The sequence below is a fragment of the Bison bison genome, unplaced genomic scaffold (genome assembly GCF_000754665.1).
Source record: "Bison bison bison isolate TAMUID 2011002044 unplaced genomic scaffold, Bison_UMD1.0 scf7180017864379, whole genome shotgun sequence".
Lineage (NCBI taxonomy): Eukaryota > Metazoa > Chordata > Mammalia > Artiodactyla > Bovidae > Bison > Bison bison.
Window position 1 is genome coordinate 9,313,992 of NW_011494951.1, and position 15,076 is coordinate 9,329,067.

At 44.1% G+C, this 15,076-nt stretch overlaps 1 protein-coding gene across 2 annotated transcripts in view; it reads left to right on the forward strand.

The window, feature by feature from the left end:
- Positions 1 to 15,076, forward strand: part of CC2D2A (coiled-coil and C2 domain containing 2A) — a 132,878-nt gene that overhangs the window by 59,483 nt on the left and 58,319 nt on the right. For both annotated transcript variants that reach the window (XM_010857285.1, XM_010857287.1), the window contains exons 14-17: positions 2,443 to 2,583; positions 2,705 to 2,861; positions 4,038 to 4,279; positions 6,208 to 6,385. In XM_010857285.1, coding sequence (XP_010855587.1) covers positions 2,443 to 2,583; positions 2,705 to 2,861; positions 4,038 to 4,279; positions 6,208 to 6,385 — 718 coding nt within the window. The remainder of the gene's footprint in view (positions 1 to 2,442; positions 2,584 to 2,704; positions 2,862 to 4,037; positions 4,280 to 6,207; positions 6,386 to 15,076) is intronic.

Below are 15,076 nucleotides of genomic sequence, written 5' to 3' on the forward strand. Positions count from 1 at the left end.
AGGAAAAACCATAGCCTTGATTAGACGGACCTTTGTTGGCAAAGTAATGTCTCTGCTTTTGAATATGCTATCTAGGTTGGTCATAACTTTCCTTCCAAGGAGTAAGCGTCTCTTAATTTCATGGCTGCAGTCACTATCTGCAGTGATTTTGGAGCCCAAAAACATAAAATGTGACATTGTTTCCACTGTTTCCCCATCTATTTCCCATCTTGAGTAAATGATCACTGAAGACTCAGATGATCACATTTTCCAGAAATGAAGTAGTTTTTTTTCCAGGTTTTTAGGTTACTTCTTGAAGTACCTTTATTATTTTTTTTTAACTTTTGAACTTTTTGTTTTATATTGGAATAAAGGCTTCTCAAGTAAAGAATCTGCCAACACAGGAGCCATGGGAGACACCGATGCAATCACTGGGTTGGGAAGATCCCCTAGAGGAGGAAATGGCAACCCTCTCCAGTATTCTTGCCATGGACAGAGGAGCCTGGAGGGCTATAGTCCCTGGGGTCACAAAGAGTCAGACACGACTGAGTGACGGAGCAAGGACACACACATAGCTGATAGAACAATGTTGAGATAGTTTCAGGAGCACAGCAGAGGGACTCAGCCATGCATATACATGTGTCCATTCTTCAAACTCCCCTCCCGTCAAGGCTGCCATGTAACATTGAGCAGAATTCCCTGTGCTATACAGTAGGATCTTGCTGGTTATCCATTTTAAATATAACAGTGTGTGCATGTCCATCCCAAACACCCTAACTGTCCAAAACGAGTCTTATTCTAGTTCATGGCCTTCTAGCTTTTCTAAGGTCTTCCAAGAGTCCTCAGTCTTGACCACCCAATAACTAACCGGCTGTTATCTTCCACCATCTTCCTTTTCCATGATACCGACTGAATGACCTTCAGTCCTTTATCTGTGTGTCTGTCTCCTGAGCTGAACTATAAACTCCTTGAGGACAGAAAGTAAAAGTGTTAGTTACTTAGTCATGTCCAACTCTTTATGACCCTATGGACTGTAGCCCGCCAGGCTCCTCTGTCCATGGGATTCTCCAGACAAGAATACTGGAATGGGTTGCCGTTTCCTTCTTCAGGGGACCTTCCCGACCCAGGGATCGAACTTGGGTCTCCTGCATTGCAGGCAGATTCTATACCGTCTGAACCACCAGGGAAGCCCCTTGAGGACAGAGACATCTCCTCTATCTCCTACGCACTTCTGAATCCCCTGGAATGACATCAGGTGCTTGCTCAAGAGGAAAAAAAATTGAATTAATTAATCTACTAACTAATAGCATAATGAAGCACATTTGGGTTTTGGATTCGGCTATTATTTGTACAGGGGACAAAATTAGGCATTAAATAATTCCCAAATACACAAAGTATTATTTTCACTCAATAAGAATGAAAACATTTTCAAATGATGCCTCTACAAATCAAGCCAAACTTTGCTAATCTAGTCAGCACAGAAAACTCGCCAGGGCATGTAGTAACATTACTTCATCTCCTAAATGTAGAACTTGTGATTTGTACTAACACAGATAGACTTTAATATACCAGTTGTTAACTGGTTCAGCAACATACTTTCCTATTTACAATAATTTAGTTCTTGAGAACTATATTTACTGGGCCCTTTATTTTCACAACTTCAAAGCTGGCTGTTTGTTTAAGACTGCACAGTATAAATGAGAATTTTAAATGGTTCAGTTCAGTTCAGTCCCTCAGTCGTGTCCAACTCTTTGTGACCCCATGAACCACAGCACGCCAGGCCTCCCTGTCCATCACCAACTCCCGAAGTCCATCCAAACCCATGTCCATTGAGTCGATGATGCCATCCAACCATCTCATCCTCTGTTGTCCCCTTCTCCTTCTGCCCTCAATCTTTCCCTGCATCAGGGTCTTTTCCAATGAGTCAACTCTTCACATGAGGTGGCCAAAGTATTGGAGTTTCAGCTTCAACATCAGTCCTTCCAATCAATATTCAGGACTGATCTTCTTTAGGATGGACTGGTTGGATCTCCTTGCAGTCCAAGGGACTCTCAAGAGTCTTCTCCAACACCACAGTTCAAAAGCATCAATTCTTCAGCGCTCAGCTTTCTTTATAGTCCAACTCTCACGTCCATATGTGACCACTGGAAAAACCATAGCCTTGACTAGACAGACCTTTGTTGGCAAAGTAATGTCTCTGCTTTTTAATATGCTGTCTAGGTAATTTAGTCTTATTGAAGTCAGATTCTTCTAGAGAAAACAAAATTAAATAACCTCTCGAAACAGACCAGCATCCTACTGACTTCAAATTTGCATTTCATATTTCTGGTTTTCTAGTACATAAGAAATGTCATAGTTATGAAATTAATTATACAATCACTATAGTGTTATTAGTTTCTATTTTTAATTTGCAAACACACCCATATAACTTTTAAATACATATCCATATACTATATCTCCTAGGCAAACAAGAAAACTGCGTGATGCTGAACAAGAAAAAGATCGAACATTGCTTAAGACCATCATAAAAGTCTGGAAAGAGATGAAGTCCCTCCGAGAGTTCCAGAGGTTTACAAATACTCCCTTGAAACTTGTTTTGCGAAAGTAAGCTTTTTTCAAACATTGTTTTATTGGGTTATAGCATGCATAGAAAATGTATTTGCTGTTATTATTACTCTGTCACTTAATTTCAAGAAATACCTACGGTGTTGTAAATTATTTTAAGGGAAAAAGTTGACCAGAAAGCCGACGAAGAAGCATATGAAGCAGAAATTCAGGCCGAGATAAATGAATTGCTGGAAGAGCACACAGAAGAGTACGAACAGAGGATGGAAGTGTACAGAGTCACACTGCAGCAGTGGAAAGCCTGGAAGAAAGCCCAGGTCTGTGAACAGCCTTAAACAGAGCTGCCATGGAGGACAGGGGGGCCTGGGAGGAGGCCGCTTGGGGCAGGAGGAGGGAAACTGGGCAGGCAGACTGGGGTCCCCTGCTTGCTATTCTCTGTCTCCTCCTGGCCCTCTTGCTCAGGAACAAAAGGCTGAGAGGGTGAACTGGTTGATGCACCAGTCGAAAATGTGACCCGGCCAGCAGATACCAGAGCCAGCTTTTTCCAAAGACTGGTCTCTGTATCAGGCTGTGACTATCTGAGTGAGCAAATAAGTAAAACATAGTAATTGCTCATGAGTGTGTCAAGTGCTGTGCTAAGCCTTTTACACACCTTACACCAATGAATGTAGGGTATTGTGCTTCTGGGTTTCTGTCAGAAAATTGTGTGACTTTGTACACATGTCCCTGCAAAACTGAATCAGGAACAATAAGTAAAAATCAGGATGTGTAACAGGCATAAGTTCATCTACCTCAGTTCAACTGACTCACATTTCTTCTTTTTCATGGCTCAGTAATAGTCCATTGTATACATGTACCACAACATCTTTATCTATTCATCTGTTGATGGACATTTAGGTTGCTTTCATGTCCTGGCTATTGTAAACAGTGCTGCAGTGAACATTAGGGTACATGAGGGGTAGGAAGGAGGCCCAAGAGGAAGGGGATATATGGAGATACATATATATATACTTACAATTGATTCACACTGTTTTATATATATATATACTCACAATTGTTATATATATATATATATATACTTACAATGTAAGTATATATATATACTTACAATTGATTCACACTGTTAACCAAAACAAAATGGTAAAATGATTGCCCTCCAATTAAAAATAAAAATTAAAAAAAAGATCAGTGTGACCTGCAGGACCAGTTCTGCTCACAAGACTTACTTTAATTTCAAGATGTGTCCTTGGTCTTTAGAATTGATCACATTAATAACCAACTTTTTTAAGCTCTCTGTAGGGACCAGGCACTGTGATAAGTGCTTTCCAGGCGTGATCTCATTTCAACAGCTCTGGAAAAAAATCTCCTATGATTGTTCCCATTTTGTAGATGGGGGTGAAGCTGGGTTTACATCCCAGGGCTATCTGAAGACTGTGCTTTTCAAAGAAATTCCAAAATTTCTACTTAAGATAAGTTTGCCTCTTACCCGACAGAGGGCCAAAAAGAAGAAAAAGAAACAGGAAGCGGAAGAGCATCCCGCCGATGAGGAGAGGGAGGAGCCAGTTCCCGGGGAGGAGCCTGAGAAGCCTGCCCCTCCAGAGCGCGTGGACAGGGCGGTGATAGAGCAGCAGGTGAGGGAGAGAGCAGCCCAGAGCCAGAGGAGGCCGGGGGAGCCCACGCTGGTCCCGGAGTTGAGCCTGGCAGGGAGCGTGACGCCCAACGACCAGTGTCCCAGGTGAGCAGACGCTCTGACGGTGAATGAGGTTGACATGTGACGCACACACACATATGTGCACCATATGGAGTATATACCACCTGGCCGGCACGGAATGATTGGGAGGGTCCTGAACTCTCTGTAGCCATATGTTAGCTTGGACCGTATGCTGCTGCAGGCATTTGTCCAGACTTGGGTGATTTCCTATGGCTCACCCGCCCAGTATACCCCCACTGACCCCAGGGGAGTTCACTCCTGGAAGCTACCTGGAGGGAGTGCTCTGCACAGTGCCTGCCTGCGTGGCATCTGCTTTGCAGCCTTTATCTGTAACCTCAGTGTGTCCTTTGTGATCACTGCTAGCACATGCCCTCTCCCTGGCAAAGTGGATTCCTATCCACTGTACCACCAGGGACGTCCCCATGGTATGTCTTTTAAAGGGAAAATTTAGGTTTGATTTTGCAGTCTTTGATAGTGAGTCCCATTTTGACCAAAAATGTATACCTCCGTCTGAGGTTTCTGAGTTTTCACTGGGTTTGGGGACTATAAACCAGGTTTCCCTGAGTCAGTGATTATAACCCACCCCCTTCACCAGGCTGTCAGGGGAGGGGGCAGAAGAAGGAGGCGTATCAGATCTGTCACTGGCGTGAGGTTACTGGAAATAAGCCTTTTTAAAAATTCAGAGTCAAGTCTTTGGGGGTCTTGGATACTTCTTGAGATGGTGTCAACTGTTTTTTATAGGAAAAATAATTGAGCAATTTCACACCTAGGATGGGCCTACATTCAGTTCAGTTCAGTCACTCAGTCATGTCCGACTCTTTTCAGCCCCATGGACTGCAGCACAGCAGGCTTGCCTGTCCATCACCAACTCCCAGAAGCTTGCTCAAAACTCATGTCCATCGAGGCCTAAGTTATAGAGATGTAAAAAGTTAAACCTACTCTCCCAGTTTAATGAGTACAGGATTTCTATTGGGGATGATGAGAACATTCTAGAGAAGAATAATGGTGTCTGTCACATCACATTGCAGATGTACTTAAGGCCACAAAATGGCTTACTTAAATAATGTTAACGTGGTAAGTATTACGTTGTGTGTATACATATAACCATAATATTAAAAAAATAACACTCAAAAAACCCTGAGTATGTTTTGGATTTTTCTGCTCTCACCTTTTCGAATTCTTAACAGACTGAGTTACTATTGACTTAAGCAATAAGTGGCATTTGGAGTGGGCATCTCTACAAATAAAGACCGCTCTTGAAGGTGTTGACTTTTTTTTTTTTTTAACTTCCTGGCTATAAGAATGATATGCTTACTAGGATACCTCCTGTCTTCTACTGGGATTCAAACGACCTTTAAAAATAAGGAACCTTTCTTAGTTCCCTACAGCCAAAGAGCAGTGACTCACCGTCGGAAACTATTAGGAAAAAGTTTGGATTTTGGAAAAGCTGAGTTGACCCCACTGCCACAATATGCTATGATTTTTTTTAGGATAAAACATCACGTCCAAACATAAACCACTATTAGCCTTTATGGTCTGAATTCACTCCATTTGACAAATAATATGATTCTGTTTACTTAAACTGTTGGGATGCAAACGTAAGGCTTGCTTGGAAAAAAAATTTAAAGACTGTAGCACAACGATGCTTGGACCACAGTTCTAAATCACCTGTAGGCTTTCCAGTACCTCTTATTTCACATCACATGTATTGTTATATCGGATTTCCTTCCCATTTAGGTCACCACAGAACACTGAGCAGTTTCCTGTGCTATACAGTAGGTTGCAGGAAGGTGTCCCTGCAAGACCTGTGGCTGCCTTGGTTCAGTGAAGACTGAAGCAACTGGAGCATCACCTCCAGTGAATCTCACTCTGCTCAGCACCCTTGTGTCAGCCACTCCACTTACACTTAGTACACGAATATTGACCCACCCGTGGATGGTCTCACTCTGCAGGGTGGAGGTCATGCGAAGGGAGGACATCAAGAGACGCTCGCTGTTCCTAAAGGTGACCTTCAACAACAAGGAGGTGTCCAGGACAGAGAGCCGGCCGCTCGGGGCGGACTTCCGAGTTCACTTTGGACAGATTTTCAATTTGCAAATATTCAACTGGCCAGAGAGTTTAACGTTGCAGGTACCTTTTTAAAATTTTCTCTCCATTTTTTAAAATTCATTTTTATTGGACTATAGTTGCTTTATAATGTCGTGTTAGTTTCTACTGTACAGCAAAGTGAATCAGCTCTACATATATATGTATCCTCTCTTTTTCAGATTTCCTTCCCATTTAGGTCACTGCAGACCACTGAGTAGAGTTCCCTGTGCTTTACAGTAGGTTCTCATTAGCTGTCTGTTTTATTCATAGTAGCAATAGTATATGGGCTTCCCGGGTGGCTCAGTGGGTAAAGAACCCACCTGCCAAAGCAGGATACATAAGAGATGTGGGTTCGATCCCTGAGTTATGAGGATCTGCTGGAGGAGGGCATGGCAACCCATGCCAGTATTCTTGCCTGGAAAATCCCATGGACAGAGGAGCCTGGTGGGCTACGATCCATGGGATTGCAAAGAGTCAGACAACTGAAGTGACTGTAGTGTATATAAGTCGGTCCCAATCTCCCAATTTTTCCCACTCCATATTTTAATATAGTCACTGTCCTAAGAATTTTTGCTCATCACAGGTGCGAGATGGCTTTAAGTCGTCCATTGGTTACACTGGTGTCCTGATAGATTCTCAAAGGCAACAGAAGTTCGAGGCACGTCTTAAGGTCTTGGCGGAGAAGATCTGTTACCCTGCTTGGCTCCTAAAAGTGCTGGCAGAGTAACTGACCACGGTGCTCCAGTGTGTGTCTCAGGACAAGACGGGGGATAAGGGGGAGGGGGAGAGTAGAGAGATCTCTGGCTCATTCATTAGAGAACTTCAACCTCACGCCGAACCAAGATTCTGGCATAATATACCAGAGAAATCAATTTCTGTAATCACAGATCATTTTGATAGGGGTGGTGGTACAGGTGCTAGGATCCCCCCAAAATAAATCAAACTCCCCACTAGCCTAAAGGCCAGCATTAGCAATCTATTTATTTGTGTCTGTTATCATTTTCTAAAGCTGGCATAACTAAGTACCACAAATCTGGTGATTTAAGACAAAAGATGTTTATTCTCTCAAAGTTCTGAAGGCCCTGAAGTCTGAGGTCAAGGTGTCAGTAGGGCCGTGCTCTCTCTAGAAGCTCTAGAGAAGAACCTTTCCTGCCTCTGCAGCTCCTGGTGGCTCCAGGTGTTCCTTGGCTTGTGGCAGCATCACTCTAAACTATGCTTCCATCTCCACGTGGCCTTCTCACGTCTGTGTGTCCTTTTTTGTCTCTTACGAGGACACTCTTGTTGGATTTAGGACTCACCTTAATCCAGTATGAGCTCATCTGGATCTTTAACTATACCTGGAAAGACTATGTTTTTCAACTAAGGTCACATTCTGTGATCCCAAGTAGACATAAATTTTTACAGGACACTATTCAGCCCCCTGGGCTTCCCTAGTCGTCGTTCAGTGGAATCTACCTGCAGTGCATGAAACGCAGGTTCAATCCCTGGGTCAGGAAGATCCCCTGGAGGAGGAGATGGCAACCCACTCCAGTATTCTTGCCTAGGAAATCCCATGGACAGAGAAGCCTCATGAGCTACAGTCCATGCGGTTGCAAAAAGTAGGACAGAATTTAGTGACTAAGCAACAGTGATGAAAAACAAGACAAATTCAACTCATTTCAATGTCTTAGGCTTGCTGATCTGGCAAAGCCTCTTATGTTGCTGACAGGTTCTGTTTCACGATACTAACAGGCACGTTAATTAGGCTTGCAAATACGTGGCACATGTACTGCTGTCTGCCATCTCCCACCCAGGCAGAAACCACTAGTCCTTATCCACCACTTGTGCAGAAATCTCTATCTTTTTTTTTTTAATTGGAGGATAATTTACAATGTTATGTTAGTTTCTGCTGTACATCAACGTGAGTCAGTTCTTTGTATACATATATCCCCTGCTTCTTGAGCCTTCCTCCCAGGCCCTCATCCCACCCATTTTCCTCATCACATAGCACCGGGCTGAGCCCCCTGTATTACACAGCATAGCTATTCCCCCAAGCTCCCTGTTTTACATATGGTAATATGTGTCTGTCGATGCTGCTCTCTCAATTTGTCCCTTCGTGCCACCCTGTCCTTCCCCCACTGTGTCCACAAGTCCCTTCTCTGCATCTGCGTCTCTATTCCTGCCCTGAAAATAGGTTCATCAGTAGCATTTTTCTAGATTTTATATACATGTGTTAATACATAATATTAGTTTTTCTCTTTCTGACTTACTACTCTGTGCAACAGACTCTAGGTTCATCCACCTCACTACAACTGACTAAGAAATTTCTTGTTCTTATCCACCACCCTTGCCAGAAATGACAGCTAAGCATGCCTGTTTTCCCCCTCTGAGCCTGGATATAACTTCAGACTCCTCCTCAACATAGTACTCCAGGCAGCCAATATTTCTTACTATAATTGACATTAAGTCCACAGATACAACTACAGCTGTGTAGTTATCAAAATATTTTAGTATTTCTCTACTGAATGATTGAGTACTGGTTATAGATACAATTAATTGAGAGAATATTGTATTTTGACTGTCTAGAAATAATATTGTACCATTTGGAAATTTTCCATATGATTGCAAGTTTTGAATAAGGGAAGGTTCAACAATTACTGGCAACTTCAGGAGGGTAAGAAAAGTCACCTTAAAAGCATCTGTTTATGCCAGTGCTATCAAATGCTTAACTTTAGAGGGTAATGTGCTTCAGAAAATGTTCCGAGACTCTCAGAATGATCATGTATCCCTTGATTCAACACCAAGCTCCAAATGTTTGTTGCTTGACTGTGGAGAGCCAACTGAGGGTCTGATGCTGAGCCAGGAGTTTAGTGGAACGTTGGAAGCTGTGTATAAAGAGCGATGTGCATGGCCCTGCCTGTGGGAGCTTTAAATCCAGCTGGGGGATGAGAGAGACAACTATTGGAGTGGCCCAGAAGTTCATTCAGGTTTCTCTATACGCTGTCACAAAAAACCCAAATGACCCTTTTGATCCACCCAATGCAAAGAAATAACACTAAGCAGAGTATGGGTACACGGGATATGGAAGGGAACAGTGTCGACTGTGACGTTTGATTTTTTTTTGCATGTTTCAAACCATAGGACTCAGTGTTTCCTAGGCTGCCAGGGCAACCCTACAAAGCAGAGGATAAGGCCACCAACTCACCCGGAAAGCCCTGGAGGGAGGGGATGAGGCTGGGGACTCACAGAGGAAATGAGAGGAAGGAATTAATTAAAGCAACACTGCAGCCTTGAGGGCTTCCCAGATGGCGCTAGTGGTAAAGAATACTCCTGACAATGCAGGAGACATAAGAGATGTGGGTTCAGTCCCTGGATTGGAACGATCCCCTGGAAGAGGGCATGGCAATCTACTCCGGTTATTCTTGCCTGGAGAATCCCCATGGACAGAGGAGCCTGGGGGGCTACAGTCCATGGGGTCACAAAGAGTCAGACATGACTGAAGTGACTTAGCACACACACACACAGCCTTGAAAGGAGGGATTGGCAGGACTTGATGACGGCTTCGTTTGTTGTTGTTTGTTCGTTGAGTCCGACTCTCTGCGACCCCGTGGACTGTAACCCACCAGGCTCCTTTGTCCATGGGGTTTTTCAGGCAAGAATACTTGAGTGGGTTGCCATTTCCTTCTCTAGGAGATCTTCCTAGACCAGGGATTGAACCCGCATTTCCTGCATTGACAGGCGGATTCTTTACCACTGAGCCACCTGGGAAGCCTGTGATGGTTTGACTAGAGAGAGTAAAAAGAAAGAGCCTCAGAGTTGGCACCAAGTGAAGGGTGAGATGGGACTTCACAGGATGGAAGCTGAAATGGGACCAGAGTCCTTCCAGAAAGGTCTCAAAACTTGAGGATTCTGAAGTCTTTACAAAATAAATGCTTGTTGTTGTTCAGCCACTCAGTCGTGTCCCACTCTCTGCAACTCCAGGGACTTGGTCTTTCACAAAAATGAAGTTTGACTTAGAAATAGAGAAAGCTTAGTGATAATGACCTTCACTCCTTTTCCTTTATCATGCACACCTGTCATGCCACCCCATACTCATCAACCTGACTCCCCCAAACTAACAACAGCTGTGTAATATTGTTGGGTGGCTTTTACGCATCTTAGTGTTATTTTTTTTTTCCTTATGAATCAGTCCTGTTGAGCTTTTATATTCCTGGCACGTGGACTGAGATAGGGAACTTTCCTTTTAACCCAGCTGGAAGTCACTTGACTCTCCCTTCCAGAGTCCCTCCTGGTTTCTCTGGCTTTTCTGATAGAACCGCACTCTCTGGGTGGAGACACCAGTCCTGTTTGGAGATGTGTCCTGGATGACCCTCCTTCATCTTCCCGGGACAAGGGGGAGAGAGAATGAAATGCCCAGAGGAGGCTTCCTCCCAGAAGCTCAGCAGGGAAGGGATCGGGGGTTGACAGGGGACCATGGTTTACTTTAGGGTGTGGTTGATTGGAGCACGTTTGTCAGCTGTGGGAAAAGCGGCCAGCACAGAAAAGATTGATGACTTGGAAAATAAAACGGAAAACTGGAAGGAGAGGGTGGGAAAGGGAAAGGAAAGAGGGTGGGAGTGTTGAGAGATGATGGGATGGGATACTCCATCCATCAACCACAAGTGCTCCAGTCAACAACACCCTAAAGTACACCACGTCCTGTCAACCCCCGACTCCTTCTCTGCTGAGCTTCTGGGAGGAAGCGTCCTCTGGGTATCTTCATTCTCTCTCCCCCTCGTCCTGGGGAGACGGAGGAGGGCCATCCAGGACACATCTCCAAATAGGACCGGTGTCCCCACCCCGAGAGTATGGTTCTAACAGAAAAGCCAGAGAAACCAGGAAACTCATGAACCTGTAGTATCCCATAGGTTCATGAGAGGTGAATCAAGACAGAATAGCAGGACTTTCCTGGTGGCCCAGTGGTTACGATTTTGCCTTCCAGTGCAGGGGCTGGGGGTTCAAACCCTGGTCAGGGGCTAAGATCCCACATGCCTTGCATCCAAAAAAAAAAAAACCCAGAAAACAGAAGCAAGATTGTAACAAATTCAAAAATGATCCACATCAAAAACACTCTTTCAACAAAAAATACAGAATAGGAAGGTCCTTTGAGTTGGGAGTGATGACACAGAGGAGGGCGGGCCTCGGTCACCCAGAGTCTTCTCAGGGAGGGAGGGGAGTCTCTGGGCACAGGAGTAAACAGTGTCTGATCCAACACTGAGGGGACGTGGGGACATCAGCCACGGCGCCACTGGGGCTGAGATCGCAGGGCGGCCCCCTGAACCAAATCCGCTGCTACCACACCTGCAGGATAAGCCGTGCCGTGCTTTGCTTTGCTTAGGTTTTAAGATCAGAGAATCACGACTTAAGACCGTGCAATATAAACCACTTCACGACGGACTCTTCTTTTGTCTGGCTTAATGCCCCTACATTTTTCTAAGATTTGGCTTATCGACACTATCCTAAGCACTGCTGTTAGCAGGTAAATTTGCACCAGAATGTTGGCTTAAAGCAAACCTCGTCCCAAATGCAGCGGAAGTTAATAATAACCTCACAGAGTCCCAGTTTGGAAGCAGTTGATCTAATTCTGTTCTGAATTCACTGCTGCCTTTTTTTTTTAATACAACAGGAATTTTTGAACCATTGAACATAAATCAAATTATATTCCCTGTCTTATTTCTTCATTAACATTTCACCTTCAAACAGACACACACACTCATTTTGCTTAGAGCAGTGCTTCTCAGTGAAGACAACTTTGTACCCCCGGGGGCCATCCGGCAATGTCTGGTGACATTTTAATCATTACAGGTGGTGAGGAGCTGCTGGCACCTCTAGTAGGTAGAAGCCAGCGATGCTGGTGAACACTGCAACACGCAGGATGACACATCACAGCAAAGGGCTGTTCAGCCCCGAAGTTAGGCGTGCTGAAGCTGAGAGCCCCGGACTTAGAAAGAACACACGATTTCAACTTAATTATACAGAAAGCGGTCTATAAATATTTATAAAGCCCAGTGACTCAATGGACATGAGTTTGAGCAAGCTCTAGGAGTTGGTGATGGACAGGGAGGCCAGGTGTGCTGGCGTACATGGGGTCGCAAAGAATCGGACACGACTGAACGACTGAACTGAACTGAACTGATGAAGGCCAAGGTGTCCACTCTTTGACTTTTTTTTTTTTTTTTTTTTACGTCCTAAATTGTTTATTAGGTAAGAACTTTACAAACATTACGTATATTAGCGGTAGCGGTGGAGCTGGAGAGTATTGCGCCTTCTCCACGCTGCATGGCGAGAGCCACCAATAGTGTGGTGGAACTTGTGGCCCTTGCCCAGGCCTCGGCTCTTTCTGCCTGCAGACGTCAGCCCCCGCCTCTCCCTGTGCTTATGCACTGGTTTGGTGATCCATTGGGTGTCAGGGTTTCTTCTGATAGCTTTATGGAAGAGCATTCTATTCTAGCATTAAATAGAGCTGCGATTTAAAAAATTAGGGAGTCTTGAAAAGACAGATCTTACATATTCAAGTTTAATGTAAATAAAAGAAATTCTTATTTTACAAAGCTTTTGTTGTTGTTGTTTAGTCACTAAGTTTTATCTGACTCTTTTGAGACCCCAGGGACTGTAGCCTGCCTAGTTCCTCTGTCCATGGAATTCTCCAGGCAAGAATACTGGAGTGAGTAGCCATTCCATTTTCCAGGGGATCTTCCTGACCCAGGGATCCAACCCGGATCTCCAGCATTGCAGGTAGATTTGTTACTGTCAGAGCAACCAGGGAAGCCCAAGAGTAGTTAGAGATATAAAGTCAGGAAAGGTTTAACTAAATGCTTAATACTGCATTTATGTCACCTTCTGAAGCATTTTACCAGCATAAATGGTATTTTCTGACTGTTGGTATGTTTTCTATTCCCTTAACTTGAAGTAATATCAAAGTTTTATTAGTCCCTCATGTTTTTAAGCATTTGAGACAATGTAGTTTGCTTTTTCAGAGAAGGCAATGGCACCCCACTCCAGTATTCTTGCCTGGAAAATCCCATGGATGGAGGAGCCTGGTGGGCTGCCGTCCATGGGGTTGCTGAGTCAGACACGACTGAGCAACTTCACTTTTACTTTTCACTTTCATGTATTAGAGAAGGAAATGGCAACCCACTCCAGTGTTCTTGCCTGAAGAATCCCAGGGACGGGGGAGCCTGATGGACTGCCGTCTATGGGGTCGCACAGAGTCGGACACGACTGAAGCGACTTAGCAGCAGCAGCAGCAGCAGTTTGCTTTTTACCTCCTTATTTTTGGGTACCCAGAAATATAGATGATTTAACTCTAAATATGGAATATGCCCTAACATTCCTATAGGTTCTCAGAAGCTTAATGTCTTCCTTGAAAAAAACCAGGGTGTCTTGAAAAGACATTCTTACAAGTTAAAATTTAATTTAAATAAAAGAAATGACTATTTTATAAAAGTGAATAAAATCAACTGGCCAACGGGATTTAATGAGATATTTGGGAAATGTAATCATGTTTATGAAAGACCTTTGTAAACTGCAAAGTATTAGAAAAATGCACATGCTTGTTGCCAACTGTATGCCCAGATGAAGAAGAAATGGCATTTATACAGAAGGAAAGAGGTTTTTCATCCATCTCAGCTAAGCTGCACCACTGCCTTCCTGCTGAACTTTGGGTAACATCCTCATTTTACAATGAGAGCAAAAGTGGGGGAATGTCACGCCCAAGATCAAGTTGCAGTGTCAGGGTTCAGATCCTGCCCCATCCTGTCCACCACACCGCCCTCTGCAGGCAGTGGGAGGAGCTGACCGTCCACTGGGCAACTCCCAAGTCTACCGGCAGTTCAGAGAAGGGAACAATTCCATCCCATGTATTTGTCATCTAACACCTCACTTCCAGTGAGAGTTAACATGGTCCTTTCTAAAGATATCAATTCACAGAGGAGAGGTACTGAGCAGTCAAAGGAAAATCAAACAAGGTCCCTACCCTCAGGAATCTCACTCTTCAGTGAGACAAATGATAAACAAAGAATTTTATCATTTCTTGGGGATAAGCAGTCCTACAGGGAAAGCCCAGGGATTGGTGGGGGCATTCAAGTAAGTGTGGGTGAGCATGTGACAACCTCGTGCAGTGCTCACGCAGGGTCTGAGGGAGTTCGAACACCCTCACAAAGTGGACAGTGCACCCTCCCCTGGCCAGGAGAGCCAGTCCCTTGAGAATGTGAGAAACCAGAGAGTTGGAGACAGGAAGAGCTCAGTGATCTTTTAATCACAACTGCCCGTGCTAAAGGCTGTGCTTTAACCTTTTGTTACTGTTGTGTTGTTGTTTAGTCACTAAGTTGTGTCCCACTGGTTTTCAACACCACGGACTGTAGCACGCCAGGCTCCTCTGTCCATGGGGTTTCCCAGGCAAGAACCCTGGACTGGGTTGCCATTTCCTTCTCCAGGGCATCTTTCCAACCCACGAATTGAACCCATGTCTCCTGCCTTAGCAGGTCGTATCTTTAACACTGAGCCACCCGGGGAAACCCAACCTTTGGTTTTAGCCATTGTTTATACAGCATTTCCATGTTTTATGGCTCTTTCATTTAGGTTTTTAATTCTCTTTCAATCATTATTTCTCACCAATCTGTCTAAGGTAATTATATTTACTTTATAAATCATGGATTATAGTTATGGCTTTAAAAGATTTCGTAACTTTTATTCACCTTTCTGATTTTCCTTGAC